At 42.8% G+C, this 23,626-nt stretch overlaps 3 protein-coding genes across 7 annotated transcripts in view; 1 reads left to right on the top strand and 2 right to left on the bottom strand.

The window, feature by feature from the left end:
• Positions 1-4,193: 4,193 nt before the first annotated feature.
• The window catches only part of anxa14 (annexin A14), a 76,496-nt gene continuing 57,063 nt past the window's right edge, over positions 4,194-23,626 (top strand). Inside the window, exons 1-13 of one of the 2 annotated variants that reach the window (XM_084079622.1) lie at positions 4,195-4,314; positions 4,685-4,724; positions 5,688-5,784; positions 6,065-6,153; positions 6,994-7,107; positions 7,373-7,463; positions 7,728-7,807; positions 8,079-8,117; positions 15,078-15,168; positions 15,575-15,670; positions 15,820-15,875; positions 16,182-16,289; positions 16,585-17,194. In XM_084079622.1, coding sequence (XP_083935748.1) covers positions 4,698-4,724; positions 5,688-5,784; positions 6,065-6,153; positions 6,994-7,107; positions 7,373-7,463; positions 7,728-7,807; positions 8,079-8,117; positions 15,078-15,168; positions 15,575-15,670; positions 15,820-15,875; positions 16,182-16,289; positions 16,585-16,644 — 948 coding nt within the window. In that variant the 5' untranslated portion in view covers positions 4,195-4,314; positions 4,685-4,697 and the 3' untranslated portion in view covers positions 16,645-17,194. Of the gene's footprint in view, positions 4,315-4,684; positions 4,725-5,687; positions 5,785-6,064; positions 6,154-6,993; positions 7,108-7,372; positions 7,464-7,727; positions 7,808-8,078; positions 8,118-15,077; positions 15,169-15,574; positions 15,671-15,819; positions 15,876-16,181; positions 16,290-16,584; positions 17,195-23,626 lie in introns of those variants that run through there. The other variant, XM_084079623.1, reaches the window with a different exon arrangement.
• Positions 17,384-22,253, bottom strand: LOC311061100 (uncharacterized protein). 3 transcript variants are annotated; one of them, XM_084079626.1, is made up of 2 exons: positions 22,094-22,253; positions 17,384-18,150 (listed from the first exon to the last, which is right to left on the bottom strand). In XM_084079626.1, the coding sequence occupies exons 1-2, from the start codon at positions 22,151-22,153 to the stop codon at positions 17,725-17,727; spliced, it is 486 nt and encodes a 161-aa protein (XP_083935752.1). In that variant the 5' UTR covers positions 22,154-22,253; the 3' UTR covers positions 17,384-17,724. The 3 variants fall into 3 exon arrangements, with proteins under 3 accessions (XP_083935752.1, XP_083935751.1, XP_083935750.1); XM_084079625.1 differs by having other exon boundaries at positions 17,384-18,153; XM_084079624.1 differs by having other exon boundaries at positions 17,384-18,159.
• The window catches only part of LOC311061101 (uncharacterized protein), a 65,694-nt gene continuing 59,451 nt past the window's right edge, over positions 17,384-23,626 (bottom strand). Inside the window, exon 3 of one of the 2 annotated variants that reach the window (XR_014602360.1) lies at positions 17,384-17,567. The gene's annotated coding sequence lies outside the window, so the exon portion shown is untranslated. The remainder of the gene's footprint in view (positions 17,568-23,626) is intronic. The other variant, XR_014602361.1, reaches the window with a different exon arrangement.

Below are 23,626 nucleotides of genomic sequence, written 5' to 3' on the forward strand. Positions count from 1 at the left end.
TGGTTTGTTAATTATGAAGGTGTTATACACAAAATACCCTGATATGTATTCAAAATTACACAATAACAATGGGTGCATTTACAACAATTGTTGTAAATGTTTTGTATTCTTTTAGCTGTTCAATCTCTTACAACGATACAAATACTTAATCGTCAACTGCTGTTTTCCAATCCAAAATAAAGGCTGTCATAGTCATCCCTGCAATGTCATGCAAAATATCAACACCAGTTATTGTTTAAAATGACAAGAACCCACCATATTCCCTGTGCTCTGCAGGTGTGGGTTAGATAGCTAACAACATACCACAGGTTTAGCAGAAGGTATAATGAGGAAAATGTTATGAGGAAAGGTATAACCGATAAGATCATCTAAGATGAGCTCAACTTTAACCCACTTAAACCCTTCACTTTAAACCCTACTGTATACTTCATTGACCGGTTCCCGCCAGGGGCCTATCCTTGTCCTTCTTTACACCAACTCTCACCAAAAAGGTAGATCAGGGATTTTCCCCAAATGTTTTTGACGAATGTTCACTTATTATGACATGCCCAGAAAAGAGGTTCATATGGTTAATTGATCTGGAAGGACATGTGTCATAGTAACTTGAACTATGATTAATTGGATATACAATTTATTTCGTTTGTACTAAAAAGTAATATGTTATGTCATTTATAGAATTTGTGAAGACAGAAATCTTCAATCATGTTTGTTTTGTTTTAACAATATAATGGTATAATTACATTGTATTATTACGGGGCCAGAGCTCAGCTCTGGACCTGTTTTGTTATTGGCAGTATTCTGTCACTTCTTCTTCTTCTTCTTCTTCTTCTTCTTCTTCTTCTTCTGCCACTTTTCGCAGTTCTGGCTGAACCGTGCAGTCGCTTTTTACGAAACTCGGCCATATGGTAGATGGTCATGAAAAACTATCAAGAAATAATTCTCACAATCTTTCGTCCAAAGTGGCGCTATAGCACTCAATTGAAAATGGCAACTTTGAACAGGTACAACTCATGCCCTGTTTGACCTACAGCCATGAAACTTGGATACACATATGCGTCTCCCCATGATGAACAACTTTCACCCTCTGACTTTAGACCTCTGACCTTTAGATCTCCCACCATTTTGAATTATATGAAAAACAGTCATTGGCTCCTAACTTCTGCATTTTTTCACTTATGGAAAATCCGTTGGAAATTTCTGTAGGCAGAGGTCCAAAGTTGAAGTGTTAAACGTTTCGTGCAGATTGCTCAAAAATCCCAGGAGGAGATAGATTTTAACTATTACAGTTTTATGAAAATTATTCATCTGCACCTAAAACATACATGCAGACTCACATTTCTTTGAAACTTTGCAGAAATGTACAGGGTCATTCCAAATATCACTGAAACCAATCTTACTCCAATTGGCCAAAGGGGGGCGCTATAGCAATTCTTTGAAAATGCAAACTTTAAACAGGCATAAGTCATGCCTCGTTTGGCCGAAAGTCGTGAAACTTGCTTACACTTGTGCCTTGACTCATGAGGAACACATGTATCGCTTTGACCAGTAAGCTCCGCCCTTAGATTGTCCGTAATTTTGAGCAGTTTGAAAAATACTTGTTTTTGGCAATTCTGGCTTAACCGTGCATACGCTTTTTACGAAACTCGGCCATATGGTAGATGCACATGAAAAACTATCAAGAAATAATTCTCACACTCATTCGTAAAAGGGTGGCGCTATAGCACTCAATTGAAAGTGCCAACTTTGAACAGGTACAACTCATGCCCTGTTTGACCTACAACCATGAAACTTTGATACACACATGCGTCTCTTCATGCCCGACAACTTTCGTGGTCTGACTTTTGACCTCTGACCTTTAGATCGCCCACCATTTTGAATTATATGAAAAACAGCCATTGGCTAATAACTTCTGCATTTTTTCACTTATGGAAAATCCGCCGCTTTTGTTTTGTCGGCAAAGGTCCTAAATTCATGTGTAAAATGTTTCGTGCAGATTACTCAAAAATCCCAGGAGGAAATAGATTTTAACTATTGCAGTTTTATGAAAATTATTCATCTGCCCCTAACACATACATGCAAGACTCACATTTCTTTGAAACGTTGCAGTAATGTAGAGAGTCATTCCAAATATCACTGAAACCAATCTCACTCCAATTGGCCAAAGGGGGGCGCTATAGCAATTTTTTGAAAATGCAAACTTTAAACAGGCAAAAGTCATGCCTCGTTTGGCCGAAAGTCGTGAAACTTGCTTACACTTGTGCCTTGACTCATGAGGAACACATCTATCGCTTTGACCAGTAAGCTCCGCCCTTAGATTGTCCGCAATTTTGAGCAGTTTGAAAAACACTTAAACCCAGGATTTTTCAGCTATTTGCGTGAAACTGTATCATCTGTGTGGTCTCCTTTTTCACAGTTCCTTGTCTGTTGGTCCAATGGTGTCTCCCTTAAATGAGTGCCTCACAATCTCAAGGTCGCCAGTTCAAGCCTCACTTGATGCAGACTTCATTTAAGTTGAATTGCAAACAACATGACTGTATCAATGAATACATGTGCAAATGGTAAAGATAACCTGAAATGCTTATTTGAGAGTACGCTTTTTCAATGTATGACATACTTCATTCTGAAAATAGCCGATCTACAATCTCAAAACTGTTTCTGAGCTTGTAGATCAGCTGCTTTCACTGTTTTCGGTTGCGAGGAGACATACAATTTCTCTATTGGTAAATGGTTTGTGAACGAGTGATCTTAGTGTTGGCTTGGTTCATGACAGAAGGCAAGAGTTTATGATCTTCAACAGACAACATCAGCCTGGACAAAGCTATAGCACTATAGGTAATGTTGAAGCCTATTAGTCCGAAGGTTGAGAATTCGATTCCTGTCAATGGCAATAGGTTGAGATGTCCAATCAATCCATTCTGTTTCCATCTTTCTCTCTCTCATCAATCTATTCCGTTTCCATGTCTCTTTTCAATCTATGCCGTTTCCATGTCTCTCTCTCTCTCTCTCTCTCTCTCTCTCTCTCTCTCTCTCTCTCTCTCTCCCCAGTTTCCATCTCTCTCTCTCTCTCTCTCTCTCTCCAGTTTCCACGTCTCTCTCTCTCTCTCTCTCCAGTTTCCATCTCTCTCTCTCTCTCTCTCTCTCTCTCTCTCTCTCTCTCTCTCTCTCTCTCTCTGTCTCTTTACCTCCCTCTCTCTCCAGTTTCCATCTCTCTCTCTCTGTCTGTCTCTCTCTCTCTCTCTCTCTCTCTCTCTCTCTCTCTCTCTCTCTCTCCAGTTTCCATCTCTCTCTCTCTCTCTCTCTCTCTCTCTCTCTCTCTCTCTCTCTCTCCAGTTTCCATGTCTGTCTGTCTCTCTCTCACTGGCCCCGTATTATCGCTGCTTGCAGCTATATTGTTTTAATTGGATCGTGAAGTGTTAATGTTTGGACCTCAGGAAGAGTAGTTCACTGTGGTGAGGACTAATGGGGATCTGTAATAAACAAATAAATAGCAATAGCAGTAAGAGTGAAATAGGAGCAGTATGGGTAAAGTACAAACCATATTGTGTTGGTGTACATTTTCATCTGTACAATCTACTGTGTACAGTTCCAGTCACAGTTGGATCAGATCCACCAAGTTACCACTGACCCCCACTGCGGATGAAAACTACAACAACTGAATTGTTTAGTGGACATCTGATCTTTATGAGGGCGTTCACAAATCTGTCTGTTGAAAAGCCTCTTTGTTGGGGATTATTTTGTCTTCACTGGCATTCGCTTTTCAGGTTTCAGACATTCCATTTATTTCTAAAGTCAGGGCGTATTAATGAGAGTTATTTTACCCTGAAACTATAAGATTGGCCCCTCGCATATTTGCATGAGTGGGATGGCATGTTGCAAGGTGAGTATTATATCTTATCTTGATCTACAGAACTGTAAGTACCGTGACAGACAAAAGCTGACTTAAAACTGTCAATACATTGATCAAACTTCAGGATGTTGAATACAGAATCAAATACATAATTTTCATTTATTAAATGCAATATTTACATTTTACTGTAATTTCAGAACAAGGTTTTCTTTGTCACCTGTAAACATTCCGATTGTCTGGATTCTTCCTCTGCTTGGAATGTCAGATATTTTGCATGTCAGTTACCATAGTAATGGTAGAAGCCAATAGTAATGACATAGGTGGGCAGATACTGAGAACCGATTGGTCAGATGTTCGGTGGGTGTAACAGGTGTGGTGTAGCAAAGGTGGGACACTAGATGCAAGGCTGATTAAAGGTCGACAGAAGTGACTCGCCTGTACGGAACTGCCGCAAGACTCAGTTACAGGTAGGATTTACAGTATTATCACCGTTTGTATTTCAGAGGGAATGGGAGCACTTAATGTACCTGACAGGGAATATGTTAAGAAATATAAGAATCTTGTTGGGTGTGTATTTGCTGAGTGTATCACCACAGCTGTTGTAAATACATTAATCAACAACTCCTCAGAACAAAATAAAGAACTAAGTCAATACTACTACTGGAATGGAATGGATTCAAACCAAATAGTTGCATGTAATCCACTCCTCCTGTGAGAGGGCACGTACACCAATGTGTGCATGTTATTACTTGATTCTGTTTGTGTTCATGTTTCTGCGTGTACTGTACAGTGTGTGGAATGTGTCTGTCACTTACACACCCATACTCACTATTGCAGGTTAAAAAAGGCCATGGATCCAGACTACTTCAAATCACATGTAAGTTAGTATCCTGTTTCCTCTGCATTCCTCTGTTTCCTATCAAGTCTTTAGGTCTAAATGGACACGCTCTGTTCTTTGTTTCCTCTGATTCTTTACATTCCCTCTGTTATCTCAACACCAAGCTTTTATAAACAGTACTTACAAGTCACAAAGGCGTGTGGTGTCAAATACTGTATGACTGATTGCCAAATAATGAATGAATGAGTGTCAAATACTGTATGAATGATTGGGAAACTGCTGATTACCAAATAATGTATGAGTATGAAGACATATTGTATAATCATTGCAAGTCCATAATCAGTAATAGTATTTTCCCTTCAACAATTTATAAAGTTGACTAATGGTGAGGCTCTTGTTTAATGCTTCTGTGATATAATGTGATATTTTGATAGTGTAACTGAACTGTGAACTGTGTGTTTTCACTCAAGTGCTTTTACATACTGTAAAGGTGGACATGCTTTTCATTCTCTGAATTCATCTTGATGAAAAGTGAACGATCTCTTTGTTTCTTTGTGTGACACCAACCACAATGTAAATCATCTAATCTCTGTCATCATCTTCCTCGTGCAATCTTACAACACATTCCACCTGGTTCCTGTCATTGTTTTGTCAACATTCCACTTTATGGTATGCTTAGTACAGTATGCATGCATACACCATGCAATTTTCATACTGTACCTGCCCTGTATTGTCTATTCTTTTGTAGATTTAACAGCACCATGTAATTACGTCCATATTTTGGGCATGTCATTGGCAAAAATGTTCACAGAATGAAAATGTTCACAAAGTGTTCACAGAATGAAAACATGAATGTTTTTAGATTTTTTTTAAATACATCAAAATGTTGTATTTAAATAGCTTGTAGATGGGCTATTTTTGGTATTCATCGTACGATGAAGAATATAGGGCTTATGTGGATAACAAAGTCTCCCTCTTTCTCTCCCTCTCTCTCTCCATTAGGACATGTCGTGGGGTACCTTGGGCACGGTGCGTCCCTTCCCTAACTTCCACCCTGACAGGGATGCTCTGGAGATCCAGACTGCACTGGGGAAGAAAGGTACCTCCTTATAAGATGATAGTGGTGAGCAGGTACACCTGCTTTAGGAGTAGAAAGCTTACAGATACATTTTTACACTGAGTTAAATTAACACTCAGGATTTTGCCCAGTACAGCTACAATGGCATTTGAATGGTGGCGATGTTACCTCGTAATATGTCTTACCAAGACAATCAACCAAAGAAAAAGTCATGACTCAGAATTGCTTTAGAGCCGTTGCATAGTGGCTCAGCGTTGAGACAGATGGTATCATTGTAATCTGAACACTTCCTCTGGATCAGATACAGTGACTCTGGTGAGAATCCTGACCAACCGGAACAACCATCAGAGGCAGGTCATCACCCAGACCTACCAGGAAATAATAGAGAAGGTAAACTAATGCAGGATCTTCCCACTATTTTATGCCTATAAACCTCATCGTGTTGGTGGTAATGGCTCTCATGCCAGTAAAAACAAGTGGATACTTTGTTCGACGCCGTCACGTGCCAAAAGTAGCCGCTCTACAAACCCACAACGTGTCACATTGCGACGCGTTCTGAGCTTGTAGATCTGCTATTGCTGTACTAGTTCAGGTGAATCTCATTGTGACTGTCTGGGACATTTGTTGACATTAACGTGTGTGATCCAGAATGTTGTTACTAAGTGTTTGCAGAGTAAACTGGTCTTACGCCTTGTCGGCCTTGAACACACCTTTATTTAAAGAGAAGGTAGCAACATCATGGGAAGTCTTTATAACCTAACAAAGAGTTAGGGATTGGGATAGGATGAGGACTAAAATGGTTTTGTTGGTAATATAAATATAATTTGGCTGTCGTTTTTGGTCAAATCAATGTCAATATGCAAAACTTTATGACTAAGAGCATGGCAATTCCCACAATGTCGCAATTCTGGGAGTTTCTTATTATTACAGAATATTTTAGATAGAAATATAGGGAAATTCAGGCACCAGAGACAGTATAGCAGCACAAGTTACAGATAAGGACAAAGAATAATAGACTAATATGAAGAAACACTATTCAACCACTTAAATCCTATAGACTTTGGTCTACTCTACACCAAATCTCTTCGCCAGAAATACAAGCTCACAACGCGTCACAACGCTCCACGTTGTGAGCTTGTAGATCTGCTATTTTTGGAATAAAAATGGGTATGGAATATGGATGTTTGCTTGGGTTGGAGTGCGTTAATGTGATGGTGTGATGTGTTCCAGGACCTGCTGTCTGATTTGAAGAAGGCTCTGTCTGGAGACCTAGAGAATCTCATGTTGGCTCTGATGATGAAACCAATACAGCACGAGGCTCATCGCCTACGACAGGCTATGGAGGTGTGTGTGTGTGTGTGTGTGTGTGTGTGTGTGTGTGTGTGTGTGTTGTGCACTGATGCACATGTTATTTCACGTATGTATGGCATCAAAAGCAGCTGTAAAATGAAAATATTTGGGCCCTAAATGTGGACTCAAATAAAGGAATTAAAGTGTGTGTGTGTGTGTGTGTGTGTGTGTGTGTGTGTGTGTGTGTGTGTGTGTGTGTGCGTGTGCGTGTGCGTGTGTGTGTGTGTGTGTGCGTGCGTGTGTGTGTGTGTGCAAACAGGGTTTAGGTACTGATGAGGAGACCCTCTTGGAGATCCTCTGTACAAGATCCGGACAGCAACTCAAAGACACCTCTGCTGCCTACACAGAAAGTAATTCACAACATGCTTTTATTTACCTAATCATAGTCATTTTATTTACTCATGTCACAGTACTTTATTGGCCTCTGGTCTTATTTTACCAGCCTTTTCCCAAAGTCTTTCTTCATTTTCCAATGCTCACAAGCCTTTATGTTTGTATCCAATCAATGGCCAACTTGCAGAGCTACTGAATTAACTGTTATATTGTATGACTCAATGAATTGATTTAGTAGGTTTGAGTACCTCATGCGTGACCTGTTTCTTTCTGTGTTACAGTGTACAAGAAGGAGCTGGAGAAGGATCTGAAAGGAGAAACAAGTGGAGACTTTGCTAAGCTCATTGTGGCTTTGCTAAATGTAACAGTAACCCCCTTTTCTACCTACAGTATGACTAATGGTATCTCCCACCAGCTATTTGGAAGATCAATATGCAGTAAAATCCTCAGTGTGCAAATAGTATATAACCTAATGGACCCATAAGGGACCAGATGCATAAATGAGCACTTAACGTAGACACCACCCCCTGCATTATGAAATGATAATAATTTCCATTTCATGGGTTATGTTATGCTGTTATAAGGACATGTGAAACAGGCCGTCAGTATTCTTCTCTCCTCTCTCCCAACAGAAGGAGAATGTTGCTGGATGTGTTCAGACAGATACTGAGGTACAGTTTGAGATAATGCCTTGTGTTAAATCACATTATTACACGGCTTGGTTGAATGCTTGATTCTGATTGGTCAATCATCTGTCATTATTTCTTGATAATGACCGATGAGCTCTATAACAGACCGCTAACCTGCGCTGCTTGGTTATTTTTCTATTATTCACTCAACATCTCGCCTATGGGGAGCGCTCTCGAGCCGCGAACCACAGAAGCATTACATCATATATTCTCGTACAATCTTATTGGAAGAGGCTTGATCTGTCACTTGTCAATCACTGTCTCCTCCCCCCCTTTATAGTGAGGGCGTGACCGATCAACCCCAGTTCAATTTTGCTTCTCAACTGAGAACCACGAAAAGCGAATTTAATCTCAGTCCGTATAAAGCAGTAAGGTTTTTGACTCTCAAAAAGGACAGGACTCGACTCCCTGATATCAAGAGAGACCTACCGATTGGACGCAGAGAAATTACTCGAAATCAGTGAGTAACTAGACGGTATTTTAGCCGGGAGGCTAGTACCGAGGATAAGCTAACGGCACTCGACTAGCATTAGCTTCTACGTTAGCTTTGCATTGTAGCCGAGAGGCTAGTGCAAACTAAGATAGCTAGCTTAGCATCCCTTTGTGTTTAGCCGTGAGGCTAGCGCTTGTGAGGGTTAGCTAGCCTACGGGCTTATTTTCGAGAGAGCCAGATTAGCGACGTGTTATAGCCGAGAGGCTAACACTATATAGAAATATATATATATATATATTAGACAGTATTTAGTCGGAAGACTATACTGAACATGTCTCGCCCAGCGACGACACGCTCCGCTGCCAAGAAGGCCCCAGCGCCTATGAAGAAATGTGCCATCTGCAGCACAGAGATGACAACTCTGGACCCACACGAAGCATGTTTAGACTGCTTGGGGAGAGAACACGCAGCTAAAGGAGATGAGCTCGGACTAGCTTACTGCCGCTTTTGCGGCGCCATGCCCCGTAGGCTGAGGCAAAAGAGACTTAATCACTTTGTGAGGGCGGACAAACGCCCAGAGGCGAGCGGCCAGGCTCAACAGGCCACTCAAGCCCAGGTACACACCTCCACCCCCGCAGCCACTATGGCTGTAGAACCGCCATTACTGACGCGGGAAACTGAGCCCCAGAGGGACACTCAGAGAGAACAGCGGGAAGGCACCCGCCCGAGGACACAGCCTCCTGCTCCCACAGATTGGGCAGAGGATGTTGACAGAGATAGCCCGCTGCAACACTCGGGGGTCGTAATGGAGGAATTTGACCGTATATATTACGAAGACGTCGAAGAATACGGTGAGGATGTGTATGTATTTCCCGAGGGGGAAGAAGAAGAGGGGGATTACGAGGAGGACGATTACGAGGACGTCCACTCTGTTCACTCGGGGGAAGAGTTTGTGAATGAATACCAAGTGGCCACAGCAGCCGTAGTGAGGGCCGCTGAAGGGCCAGAAGGCCTACCCACCGTACTGTCGGCGGACGGCTTGAAAATGGACGCGACAGAGCCGCTATTGCTGTTTCAGAAAGCGGCGACTCGCTGCAGAGTGGCGTGGCCCACACAGAACGAGGAGACTCCACTGGAGGCGGACGTCTTTGACGGCCTCGGAGGGGCAATACAAAAGCGCCCAAAACAAGTTCTCCCGCTCATGCCCAAGGTAATTGCCCATGCCTCCATGTCATTCAGCACTCCCCTCTCCCACCCCCACACGCCTTATCCATTTCTGGGTTGCGCTAAATTGGCGGAGCACGGATTTGCTCATATTCATGCGGTAGAGAGGTCGACAGCAGCTCACCTCCTCCACCCCCAGGTCCCAGCTACTTCGAGAGGTGCTTTTAAAGAATATAAAGACAGGGCTTTCTCTCAGACCAACAATAAAACGTTTGGTGAGCTCAGCACAATCCTGAAGGCCCTGAGCTCAGCCTCTCTAATGGCAGGATCACAGTCATTCATGTTTCGCCTGGTGAAAGACGAACCAGGGGCAGAACAAATGGCAGAAATGAGGCGACTACACGACGAGACCCTCGTGTACATCAGGACAGCGGTACAGGCTACTGGGCGCAGCATGGCACTGCTCCAGGTACAAGAAAGAGCCCGCTGGATGGATAAGACCAACCTTCGCGCATACAAACGCGAGGTTGCCTTGGACAGTAAGCTGACGCCAGAGGGGCTACTAGGTCGAGCTACAGAGTACTTGACCAAGGAGTGGAGGAGAGAAAGTGAGGAGGCCGAAGCCCTGAGGGCAGGCCTGCCTCGTGGCAGCTCAGCACAGAGCCGCCAGAACTATCCGTATCATCCCTACACTCGCACAGCGGCGGGAGACTCCTTCAGAGGGAATCGGAGGACTCCTCTCCGATCAGCCCCACATTACCAACAACAGCAGTCCGGGGCTGGCAATGATTACAGGGGCACGGGAAGATTCCGAGGAGGATACAGGGGCGGTCAGGGCCCTAGACGCAATGATGCTCCCCCTCCCCCACCTCCCAGAGGTGGTATCAACGGTGGCTGCGGACGCGGTTACCCCAGGCGGCAGCGGCAATAACCCCCGCCACACACACAAGAGGCAGCCACTCATGTTCTGAGGAAGAGACATTGTGTAGTGGACTCGGTTCACACGGACATGTCACCGTTAAAACGGCAAAATACTTTGTACATTCCAGAAATAAATGTCAAAAATGTTTCTCATATAAAAATGCCGAAAATAAGTTCTGTAATAAATGTTCAACTGCCAAACCTGCCTGTTTACTCAGAAGGGGGGGTCAGATATATACAACAGAACCAGTCTCAGAACATGAGGGTCATGAGCTTAGCACCTCGGGAAACAATAGGTCGCCCCGAGGTGTTAAGACCAGTAATTTCAGTATCTCAGGAGAAAATGTTGTTTTACCATACTGTACTGTCGAACAGAGACCAGAGCCAATACCCTGCTCAGCCACAGGGTGGAGCAGTAGGACTAAAGGTAAACAAAACGAAGCCGTTTGGGCCTCTATCATCAAAGATGGCGGAATGGACAAACATAGGAGCTTCGAAATGGGTAATTCACACCGTTTCAAAGGGTTACAAGCTACAGTTTGGGAGAAAACCCCCAGCCTTTACGAAGATAATATGTTCACAGGCAACAGGCCAAAAGAGAGAGATACTGAAACAAGGAATAATCGCATTGCTAAGCAAGGGAGCCATAAGAGAAGTGCCCATAAGTCAACAGAGGAACGGTTTCTACTCCCGCTATTTTGTGATAGGGAAGAAAGGGGGGGGGCTGAGGCCCATCCTAGACCAAAAACCGCTGAATTGTTATCTGAAGGTATACAATTTCAAAATGTTGACGAACGCAGCTCTGCTACGCACACTGCGTCAAGGGGACTGGTATACAAAAATAGATTTGGAGGACGCGTATTATCACGTCGAGATATATCGCCCACACTGGAAGTTTCTACGTTTCTGCTTCGAGAACAGAACGTACGAGTTTATGGTTCTTCCTTTCGGCCTATCCTTGTCGCCCCGAGTGTTCACGCTGTGCACCAAAGCAGCGATAACGCCACTATGGAAACAGGGGATTCGTTTAGCAACGTATCTAGACGATTGGCTTCTATCGGCGGACACGGAAATAGAAGCGGGGCGTCACACACGCTTAGTAGTGTCGCATCTGAAAAATGTGGGGTTCAGGATCAATGCCAAGAAGAGTGTGTTGATACCAGCGCAATCAATAGAGTTCCTAGGTATATCTCTGGATTCGATGTGGAACACGGCGCGGTTATCCCCAGCGAGAATAGCCTCGTTTCAGACGTCTCTGGTGCCGTTTCGGCTAGATCAGATAGTCTCGATAGGTTTATGCAGACGGATATCAGGACTGATGGCGTCAGCAGTGGCCTTGATACGTTTAGGGAGGCTAGAAATGAAACCCTTTCTACGATGGATGTATTCTCTGAGCGTTCCCACTTATATTCGTCACCGCAAAATCCGGGTTACGAAGGAATGTATGGACGCGCTGCGCCGATGGAGAGATCCAGAGTTCCTCTCGGAAGGCGTATTCACAGGGACGGTGTCGTCCAGGATAGTGGTGACGACAGACGCCAGTATGACTGGTTGGGGCGCCACACTGGATGGTTACGGGGCGAGAGGCCTATGGAACGACAGGTTGGTGACATTCCATATAAATTACCTAGAATTGATGGCGGTAATTCTGGCGCTTCGCCACTTCCTTCCTATGGTGCAGAATCGACATGTACTGGTCAGGTCAGACAACACGTCGACAATATGCTATATCAACAGGCAAGGGGGACTGAGGTCCCCACCGTTACACGATCTGGCACACAGACTGTTAGTATGGTGCAACTCACACCTTCTGTCGATTACGGCGACGCATGTCCCCGGGATTCTGAACAGGGGGGCGGATCTGTTATCCAGAGGGACGCCTCGTTACAGCGAGTGGTCCCTACGCGGGTCGATAGTGAGACAGATTTGGGACCGTTACGGCAGAGCACAGATAGATCTGTTCGCCTCACAAGAAGACACGAAATGTCAGCTGTTTTTCTCAATGAAGGGAGTAGCGCCGATGGGTCTGGACGCATTAGCACACGACTGGCCCAGGGTTCTACTGTATGCTTTTCCTCCTCTGTGGTTGATCTCCCCCACATTAGAGAGGGTGAGATTAGAAGGGTCGAGAGTTCTCCTAATAGCCCCGGAATGGGGTCGATGGATGTCAGAAATACAACCCCTTCTTTACGACCGGCCTTGGAAGCTCCCGTTGTGTCGGAAAATGCTGTCGCAGGCGGGAGGAGAAATAGTACACCCTCAGCCAGAACATCTGGCTCTGTGGGTTTGGCCCGTGAGAGGCTGAATCTAGATGCTGATGGATTTTCTCCGGGTGTTGTTGAAACCATTCAGAGTGCAAGGGCCTCGTCCACAAGGTCTGCTTATGGAGACAAGTGGCGTACGTTTGAAAATTGGTGTAGAGATTCTGAAATTACGGCGGTTACAGCCTCAGTAGGAGACATATTGTCTTTCCTACAAGTATGGGTCGATAAGCGCAGAGCGTTTTCGACGATTAAAGTGTATTTAGCGGCCATTTCATCCTGCCATTGGGGCTTTGATGGAAAGACGCCGGGTGAACTTAGAATTGTTCGCCAGTTTATGAAAGGCGCGAGGCGTCGTTTGCCGGTAGCTAAATCCATGATTCCATCATGGGATTTAAGCTTGGTATTAGATTCTTTAACCATGGCTCCGTTCGAACCACTGGATCAGGTAGATATGAAGTATCTATCGCTCAAGACTGCACTGTTAGTGGCTTTAGTGTCAGCTAAAAGGGTTAGTGACCTACATGCATTGTCTATACATCCAGAATGTACGAGGTTTTCAGAGGGCAGGGTAACAATAAGACCGAATCCGAGTTTTGTTCCCAAGAACCCGTTGATGCCTTGTTGCCCGGTAGAGCTGGTGGCTTATCACCCGCCACCGTTTGCCTCTCAGGAGGATGAGAGGCTTAATCGTCTGTGCCCAGTAAGGGCTTTGAGGATATACATTGACAGGTCTAGATCTCAAGGGAGGTCAGACCAGTTGTTTGTTTCATGGGCCACACGTATGGTAGGGAAGGCCATCACTAAGCAGAGACTGTCGCACTGGATTGTGGAGGCTATTCAAATAGCCTATTCAAGTAAAGGAGTTCTGCCACCGGAGGCGCTGAGGGCGCATTCTACGCGTGGCATGGCAGCTTCATGGGCTCGCTTTAAAGGAGTCTCAATTCAGGAATTATGTGCGGCTGCAAGTTGGTCTTCACCTTTGACTTTTGCCAGATTTTACAATTTGGACGTGACTGCACCCCCTGTGGCACATGCAGTCCTCAGTGTGGCCCCGGGTAGGAGTTAGGCCCTTGTGAGGGTCTTCTCTTTATTAGTTAAAAAGTTTAAACTAGGACTGTACTCTCTGGAGCACAGGCAGTGGCTGATGCCTTCAGGTAAGAGACAAGTCCTTGGGAGAGGACTAGGACTTCGATGCTCAAGAAGGGATGAGTATGAGGTCTCCCCATAGGCGAGATGTTGAGTGAATAATAGAAAAATAACTATGGGTTACGGCTGTAACCTCGGTTATTTGATATTATGAGCGAGACATCTCGCCAAAACGCCCTTCTTGTTTTTGATGTGAAATGAGAAGGCAAAATAAATGTTGAACTGGGGTTGATCGGTCACGCCCTCACTATAAAGGGGGGGAGGAGACAGTGATTGACAAGTGACAGATCAAGCCTCTTCCAATAAGATTGTACGAGAATATATGATGTAAGGCTTCTGTGGTTCGCGGCTCGAGAGCGCTCCCCATAGGCGAGATGTCTCGCTCATAATATCAAATAACCGGGGTTACAGCCGTAACCCATAGTTTTATCCTTTATCCAACTTTACAGCCATGTAAACAAACAAACAATGTCATTCACAACTAAATGTTGCAATGTTTTTGAAAACATTTGAAGTGAGAAATAGACGATGCAATAACCGAAAAGTGATTCTATTTGATCCACTGCACTTCCTTGTTTATTGTGGCGCATTTATCAACACAGTTTCATTCTTTTGTTTTACTGCAATTGTTAGCTGATATTTTCCCACATGTGAAAAATGTTTCCAGATCCTGGAATGATATCATTAACGCTTTAACCACTCACACCCGATACTTAGTTGACCGGGGACCCCCAGGGTCTATAATAGGCACCTTCCTTCCTTTTCCCTCTACACCAAATCTCTTTGCCGACAGTAGCTGAGCAACAAGCTCACAACGTGTCGCATTGTGTTGTGAGCTTGTAGATTGGCTAATATCGGCCAATGTTCGCACCCAGAATAAGGACGCTAGATTTCATGTGGATAATTTATGAAAATGTAGGGAGAGTGTTATTTTGCTTTAAAAAGAGGGTATAATAATATTGTTTGTTTTTAATGTGTTTTGACTGTTTTGTGTGTTTTTTGATTAAATATCAGACTTTGTCTGCATCACTGAATGGGAAGAAAGCTGAAGCTGGACCCTGGATTAATATACTGACCTCAAGAAACTCAGGCCATCTTGATAACGGTATGTCTGTGTAAGGATGTGTTTTTGTTGTGGTGTGTGTTTTTCTTTATCTCTGTGCTTGTGTGTGTTTACGTGCGTGCGAGCTTGCGTGTGTGTGTGTGTGTGTGCGTGTGTATACGTGTGTGTGCGTGTGGGTGCGTGTGTATACGTGTGTGTATGTGAAAAAAACAAAGTGGGTTATTCAACTTGTGTGATGTGAGTGAATTATTAACCAATAAACAAAGTATTCAAAGTTTACCATTCTTTGCTTATCTGTCCACCTGTCTTCATATATCTGATATATTTTCCTCTGTCATCCTAGCCTGCCTGAAAGCCTAATTACTATCTGTCTCCTGTCTTTGTGACCTTGCACTGGGTTTATTAGAGCATGTTGACAGTGACACATATATTTGCTTACTATGTGCAGTGCTGATGAGACTGGAGCTGGAGCAGGGACAGACACTGGATCCCATCCTGGAAAAGCGATTCTCAGGAGACATTAGACGGGGTTTGAAAGTATTAGGTATGTAATGTACCATTGTTTGTGGTGCTGGGGGGGGGGGGGTGTTGTAACCCAGAGCCGGAGCAAAAAGCACTTGCACTTTGTAAGTAACTCTGGATAAGAGCGTCTGCTAAATGACTCACTTGTCAATTCTCTGTCTATAATTTCAGTGCAATGCATTCAAAATCCTTATCTGTACCTGGCACAAAGACTAGAGACCATGAAGGTAAGGTCCTGCTCATCTTTCTACAAATCCAATCTTGGGTGTGGATGGTTGAGCATTGTCACTGATAAATGTATTGTTTTATTCATTCAATCGTAAACAGTAACATCCCAAGTGTTAATGTATTTATTTATGAATGGAATTGCCTCTTGCGTTTCATCAGTCGCAGAGCACAGACGCAACTCATGAAGATGATGGACAATATTTAGACATAATCATGTTCAGATAGCTACACACCCCAAACATTGCAGTATTATGTAGTTTGATTAGTAATCCCCCTCATGTCCTATTGGCTCTCTTTTCTTTCAGCCTGCTGTAGTCCAAGGGATCCTGGTATCTCACTGTGAAGAAGATTTGCTGTGTGTCAGAGTGACCTACCTTCAACAGACAGGGACATCTCTCTACACAGCTCTACAGGTACTGTAGATCACACGCACGCACGCACGCACGCACGCACGCACAAACACACGTCACTACATCACTGTTTTATTCAAGTTTGAGTAGGGGAGGCATTAGACCCAAGTTATGTTCATACATGAGGCTGTTCAAACACATCTAAAATAGATGCTAATACAGTTACATACATGTCTTGAAATTAGACATGAAATCATTAATGTCACATTATGTTTTGAGTGAAGTACCATTACCCATACAAGAGAATTTTGTTTCATTCTTTATTTTACAGTTTTTCTATTATCATTTTTTTCCACAGAAACCATTCAAAGGGGATTATCTACAGGCGCTCCTGGCTCTCTGTCGATCTGAAGACTGAAGTGCTCTGTAAAGTCTACAAATTACAAGCTCAAGAATATACAAATAAACTTATTCATTTGAACTATCCACAGTATCTAAGTATAGTACTGTATATGGAACCTTTCACCTCTACACATCAACTGAGGCACTGTGCACAGATTTATTTTGAAGTTCACAAAAACTCCTTTAAGTTTAAAGCTCCCGCTACCTGGAACAATCTACCTGTTCACATTCGGTCAATAACATCATTTAAATTGTTTAAAACTGCGCTGTCCTCTCACCTTGAGATTACCTGTTCATTCTTTGACTAAATCATCAACATATCTATGAACCAATGATCCATTTAAGTGATCTGTGTATTGCTGTTGTTGCAGTTGTAACTGTAAGTGTTGTTGTCGTTGTGTTATTGTTGTATGTTTTGTTTTGACCTTCTTTTGTTGATGTTGTTTGAACTGTGTGTGAAATCTTGTGTCTAAATGTATGAAAAATGTATGAATTCTGTAATCTGTGGACCCCCTTGATGGTATATCTCAAGGGGTTATATTCCCAATAAAATAATTTCAATAATACACCACTGTGATTTAGAAATAATTACAATTATTTCCTGTTTCAGTATTTAAATAGTAAAAATAAATAAAGATGTCCACTGTATATCAGTCACACATGTTTCATAATGATATGTTTAAGAACATTCACTGCAATGGTGTTATAATGTAATGAGTGGTGGGTTTCTGGTCCAAAGGAATAGGTCATGACAATGCTTTTTATTTTATCTTTATTGTGGCAGTAAATATGTTTTATTTTTTATATTTTAAATGTCAAAGATTTAATAGGGTCCGTCATTCATAGTAGCTGTTGTTGTCACACTGAAATAGCAGATCTTCGAGCTCAAGCTTGTAGATCGTCTATTCTATTTACGGTGCAGAACTAAGTATACATCAACTTTATGATATAGACTGACTTCATGGTTCTGCAATTATAACATGTTCAAAGCACTGTGTGTTTCATGGTTTGGTTTTCTGAGGAGCTACCAGCTCCTTCAGAATGTCAACTCAACACACCTGCACAGCCACACATGTCTCTAGCTACTACTATCTATCTAGCTACTCAGTGCTTTAATTGAAGGGCTTCCACTGTGTGGCGTATTAGTGGCCACAATTGTTGTGTTGACGGCGATCATGGGTGCTGCGGTCGTGGGTGCTGTGGTCGTGGGTGTGCCGGTGGTGGGTGCTGCGGTCGTGGGTGCTGCCGTTGTGGGTGCTGCGGTGGTGGGTGCTGCAGTCGTGGGTGCTGCGGTGGTGGGTGCTGCAGTCGTGGGTGCTGCGGTGGTGGGTGCTGCGGTCGTGGGTGCTGCGGTCGTGGGTGCTGCGGTCGTGGGTGCTGCGGTCGTGGGTGTGGTGGTCGTGGGTGCTGCGGTCGTGGGTGCTGCGGTCGTGGGTGCTGCGGTGCTGGGTGCTGCAGTCGTGGGTGCTGCGGTCGTGGGTGCTGCGGTCGTGGGTGCTGCGGTCGTGGGTGCGGCAGTTACCTCCTGCTCCTGGAGAGGAAGAGATATTAGTTAGGATTTTTATAGTTATAGCGGTAGGCTATTAGGGACACCTGGTTGAAAGTGGCCTTATGTCAGGCTATTATTAGGACTATGTGTGCCATACAAGAAATGCCTCTGTTAGGGTCAAGGGCTATTATCAGAGAGAGAAGGCCGTTAGTCCAAATAAAAGGATGAACAGGACAGACCTACAAAACAGACATCACTATAATACATATATATATATGTATATATATATTTATATATATATATATATATATATATATATATATATATATATATATATGTGTGTGTGTGTGTGTGTGTGTGTGTGTGTGTGTGTGTGTGTGTGTGTGTGTGTGTGTGTGTGTGTGTGTGTGTGTGTATATGTGTATATGTATGTATACAGTATGTATGTATGTATGTATGTATGTATGTATGTATGTATGTATGTATGTATTATGTACATATATGTACATTTTGTATTAGTTAAGTAAAAGTCTTATGTGATTATAGGAAAAGAAAGAATGGCCAACCAAGAGTGGTCAATTACAGTTGAGATTGAGCTCTGGCACAACTTCACTTACTTCCAATGAGCATGGAAATGGAATTAATACTTTTACAGGAATAAGACCAAAGCCACACTTTACTTGCTTGTAGATCTGCTACTTTTGCAATTTTTTTCATTTGAATTCTGAAAAGTAACAGGTTTCTACCCGACAGAGACAATATACAGTATAACTACATGAATAGCTATGTATCTAGAGTTACAAAATAATGCGCCACAATTTACTGCAGTAAATATAACACTTGCTGCTGTCATTGAACGCAACAGAAAGAGGACTGTGGCCCTATTGTATGTACTCTGTCACATGTCCCGAATCGTTAGTAGATCTGTTACTCTAAGCTAACAACATTGTTATAACCACTTAAGCCCAACATATACTGCAGCACACAATGAATAGCTAAAATAGACAATCTACAAGCTCACAACGTGCTCACAACGTGCTCACAGCGCATTGCGATGTGTTGTAGATCTGCTGTTTTTGCTATTTTTGCAAATTAAAATAATTTCAATTTCTTTTTTTAAATATTCGCCTACATGACCAAAATATGGACACCTGGTTGAAAGTGGCCTTATGTCATCATGACTGATGATTGAAACCTTTATTTATTCTCGAAAAGAGCATTGAGGTTTACCCTCATTTTCAATGCTGACGAGATTACATACACAAAAATCAACAATTAAGGCACATACAGGTATAAAAACACAGAAACAACAAAACAAACCACAACAGAACATTTGTACAGTAAGTTAAAAACAATTACATGTTGAGGTAGGGAGATTTAAGAGCAGGTGATTAAATTGTCCATAGGATATTGGGGCATTAATTCTTAGCGTGTGTTGTAGAGTGTTCCATGAAATAGGGGCATCGAAGCAAAAAGCAGATTTCCCCAGTTCAGACTGAACAGGTGGAACCTCAAGTGTAAGCCAGTCACTTGAGCGGGTCTGGTAAGTGCTTTTTTTCCATTCTAGTAATAATGTAAGGTAGGGTGGAACCTTCCCATCGATAGCCTTAAAAATGAACTGATACCAGTGCCTATCTCTTCTCTCAGAGAGGGAGGACCAACCTACCCTGTCATAAAGGGTACAATGATGGGTGCTGTAGCTTTCACCCGTGATGAATCTGAGTGCTGAGTGATAAACTGTGTCTAGGGGTAAAAGGGTAGTAGGAGCAGCATTTCTATAAATTACATCACCGTAATCCAGTACTGACATAAATACAGCTTCAACGATCCTTTTCCTGCAGATCATCGGGAAGCTGACCTTATTTCTGTAAAGAAATCCAATTTTTTGTCTTAGTTTGGTGGTGAGCTCAGCAATGTGATGTTTGAATGATAGTTTTTCATCAAGCCAAATACCCAGATATTTATATTCTGTAACTCTGTCAATAGAGGATCCACTAAAAGTATCTATATGTAAACAGTTATAGTCTATGTTTTTAGCTCTTGAAAATAGCATATATTTAGTTTTATTTGAGTTCAGGACTAGTTTAAGTGCGATGAGTGCATCTTGCAGGGAGTTGAAAGCTTGTTGGAGTTTTTCCATTGCCACTTGGACTGTGTCAGCTGTACAGTAAATAATGGTGTCATCGGCATATAGATGGGAATGACAGTCTTTTAGCTTGGAGACTATATTATTTATGTAGATGGTAAAAAGGACTGGGCCTAAGACGGAACCTTGAGGCACACCATTGGTAACCTGCAGGAATTCCGATCTAGCATCCCCTCCCTTGACACACTGACGCCTGCCGGTTAAATAGTCCTGGAACCAACGATGGGCCATATTGTCAAGGCCAATATTGCTAAGTTTCTCTAAAAGCAGGCCATGGTTTACAGTGTCAAACGCCTTCGAGAGATCGACAAATATCGCAGCACAGTGTTGTTTATTGTCTAATGCATTAATTATATGGTTTTTGACTAAGGTGACTGCTGATACAGTACTGTGATTTGCTCGAAAACCTGATTGTTGTGGGCTTAAAACTGAAAATGTTGAAAGAAACGGCTTGAGTTGGTTGTTGACTAATGATTCCATGATTTTAGCTAGACAGGGCAGTTTTGAGATTGGCCTGTAATTGTTCAAGTCCTCTCTATCACCACCTTTAAAAAGAGGGGTCACATGGGCCGTTTTCCACAAACTGGGGAAAACACCTTCACAGATAGAAAGATTAAAAATATGTGCAAGAGGCTCTGCAATAATTGGAGCAGCTAATTTAATAAAAAATGGGTCCAAATTATCCTCCCCCGGTGAACTTTTTGTATTAATTGTTATTAATTCATCCAGAACAGTACGAGGGGTAAAAGGTTTAAAAGAAAAACATTGGCGGTGGTCCAAACGACACATGTCACTGTTGGTATTTACAAGGGGTCCTGCATATGTATTTTCAAATAAGTTCCCTGCATCCTCAAAGTGTCTATTAAAAGCAGATTTCAGCTTTGTCTCTAAGCACCAAATTATCATATTTAATATGTATAGGCAGTGTATTTGTGGATTTGTTCTTGTTTAGATCAATAGCTTTCCAAAAATTGGCTGGGTTGGAGTATGAGCTAGTGATGAGATCTAAAAAGTATTTTGATTTGGCTTTCCTTACTGCGGTGGTACATGTATTTCTGAGTTGTTTAAAGGACAACCAGAGTGCGGGATTTCCCGTGCGTCTAGCACGAGACCAAACACTATACCTTTTTTTAAATAGGGCTGATAGCTCCTGGGAGAACCACGGTGTTGTTCTATCCTTTACTCTGAATTGCTTCAGTGGAGCATGCCTGTCAACAGCTGAGTTAAAAATATGTATAAAAAATTCTAGGGCCGGTTGTAGCTCTGAGAGTTCTGTTGTGAGGTGAATATCACTATGGTGTAGATCGGCTAAAAACGTGTGTTCATTAAAATGTCTAAAAAATCTTTTAGTGACCATGCAAGAATTAGTTTTTGTTAAACGTGTACTCCTAACACAGGCAATTGGGCAGTGGTCGCTTTGACCAAGCTCAAAAACACCACTGGCCACGATTTTATCAGGTTTATTTGAAAATAAAAGATCAATAAGGGTATCCTTGGTATTGTCCTTCAAATTTGGTCTGGTAGTCTCAGTTATCAGCTGGGTTAGATTTAAGCTACTGCAAATTTCTTTGAAGCGGTCAGATGAAGCATTAATCCAGTTTTGGTTAAGATCACCCATAACGATACATTCATTGTCTAAGTATTTGGATATTAAACCTGCTAAGGCATGAATGGAATCCGACACAGCAGGAATCCAACACATGAGCATTACGCCCCCAAAAAACAAACCACTACAACTAATACCAAGCATTGGTAATTTGACAGTTATGTCGTGAACAATATGTCAAGTGAGATGCAGAACAAGAACACGTAATATAGTTGAATAATTACCTGCGCTCCAACTGAAGCTAGAAGAGTCAGCACACACAGTCCCAGAGCCAGAATCTTCATGGTGTCAAGAAGTGTGCAGATGGATCACTGGAAATGTTATAACAATGTTCAAACCACAGACATATGGTCAAAGTATTTCTGACGTTGTTCAAGCCTGTAATGTGTCAGTCTGTCGTAGTTCAGGGGAATCTCATTGTGACTGTCTGGGACATTTGTTGACATTAAAGTGTGTGATCCACAGAATGTTGTTACTAAGTGTTTGCAGAGTAAACTGGTCTTACCTTGGACAACCTTGGTTGGGTTTCACACACCTTTATTTAAAGAGAAGGTAGCAACATCATGGGAAGTCTTTATAACCTCACAAAGAGTTAGGGATTGGGATAGGATGAGGACTAAAATGGTTTCGTTGGTAATATAAATGTAATTTAGCATTTTTGGTCAAATAAATGTCAATATGCAAAACCTGATGACTAGGAGCATGGCAATTTCCACAATGTTGCAGTTCTGGGAATTTCTTATTACAGAATATTTTAGATAATATAGTGAAATTCAGGCACCAGAGACAGTATAGCAGTACAAGTTACAGATAAGGAAAAAAATCACACCCTGTGTGAAGGAAGCGGTGCCTTTGGGCCGGGGCTTCACTCATTTCAGTTCGTCCCTATTGGTGGTCTGAGTCCACTTACCAAATTTGTACTTGGTAGCATGCTGCAAACTGGAATAATGGCTGTTTAAAGCCCAGCCAATGGGCAGACAGAGGGGGCGGGGCTTAAGTAATTACAGTTTGTCCCTATTGGTGGTTTTAGTCCATGTCCAAAATTTGTACTCCGTAGCATGCTGCGAACTTGAGTTATGGCTGTTTAAAGGCCAGCCAATGGGAAGACAGAGGGGGCGGGGCTTGAGCAATTCATGCTCGGCCCGTATTGGTGGTCTAAGTCCACATACCAAATTTGGACTTGGTGGCATGCTGCAAACTGGAGTTATAGCTGTTTAAAATCCCGTGCTCATCCCGTGCTCATACGGGCGGACGTCCCTGGGGGTCCCTGGACCCCTCTTTGATAACCAGTGGCACGTGTGGCAAATGAGAGGAGAGATGGCATAGGCAATCTCCAAGTCCGTGTGTGTGTGCGTGTGTTTGTATGTGTTGCTTCTTTGCCGTGGTCATCCCGGGCTCATACGGACACACAGACGGACACACAGACGGACACACAGACGGACACACAGACGGACACACAGACAGACGGACACACAGACACACAGACACCGAGTCAAAGCCACGTATAGAGCGGTTGGCACCGCTAAATATATATAATAGCTACAGAAAAATACAATAGAAGCCCCTCCAGCCTCATCTTGGCTTGAATTGTAGATCACATTACAGTCACAACAGGCAGGTGCACATTTACTATGTTCAAGGCCTAATTTTATTTGTATTGCCCAGCTCCAGAAAAAAAAGACACGCCAAAAAGAAAAAAAAAGAAAAAAACACAATAAAGCTGCTGCTAATATATTCAAGGCGTAAATTGTCCATTA

Source organism: Gymnoscopelus microlampas (genome assembly GCF_963454915.1).
Source record: "Gymnoscopelus microlampas genome assembly, chromosome: 15".
Lineage (NCBI taxonomy): Eukaryota > Metazoa > Chordata > Actinopteri > Myctophiformes > Myctophidae > Gymnoscopelus > Gymnoscopelus microlampas.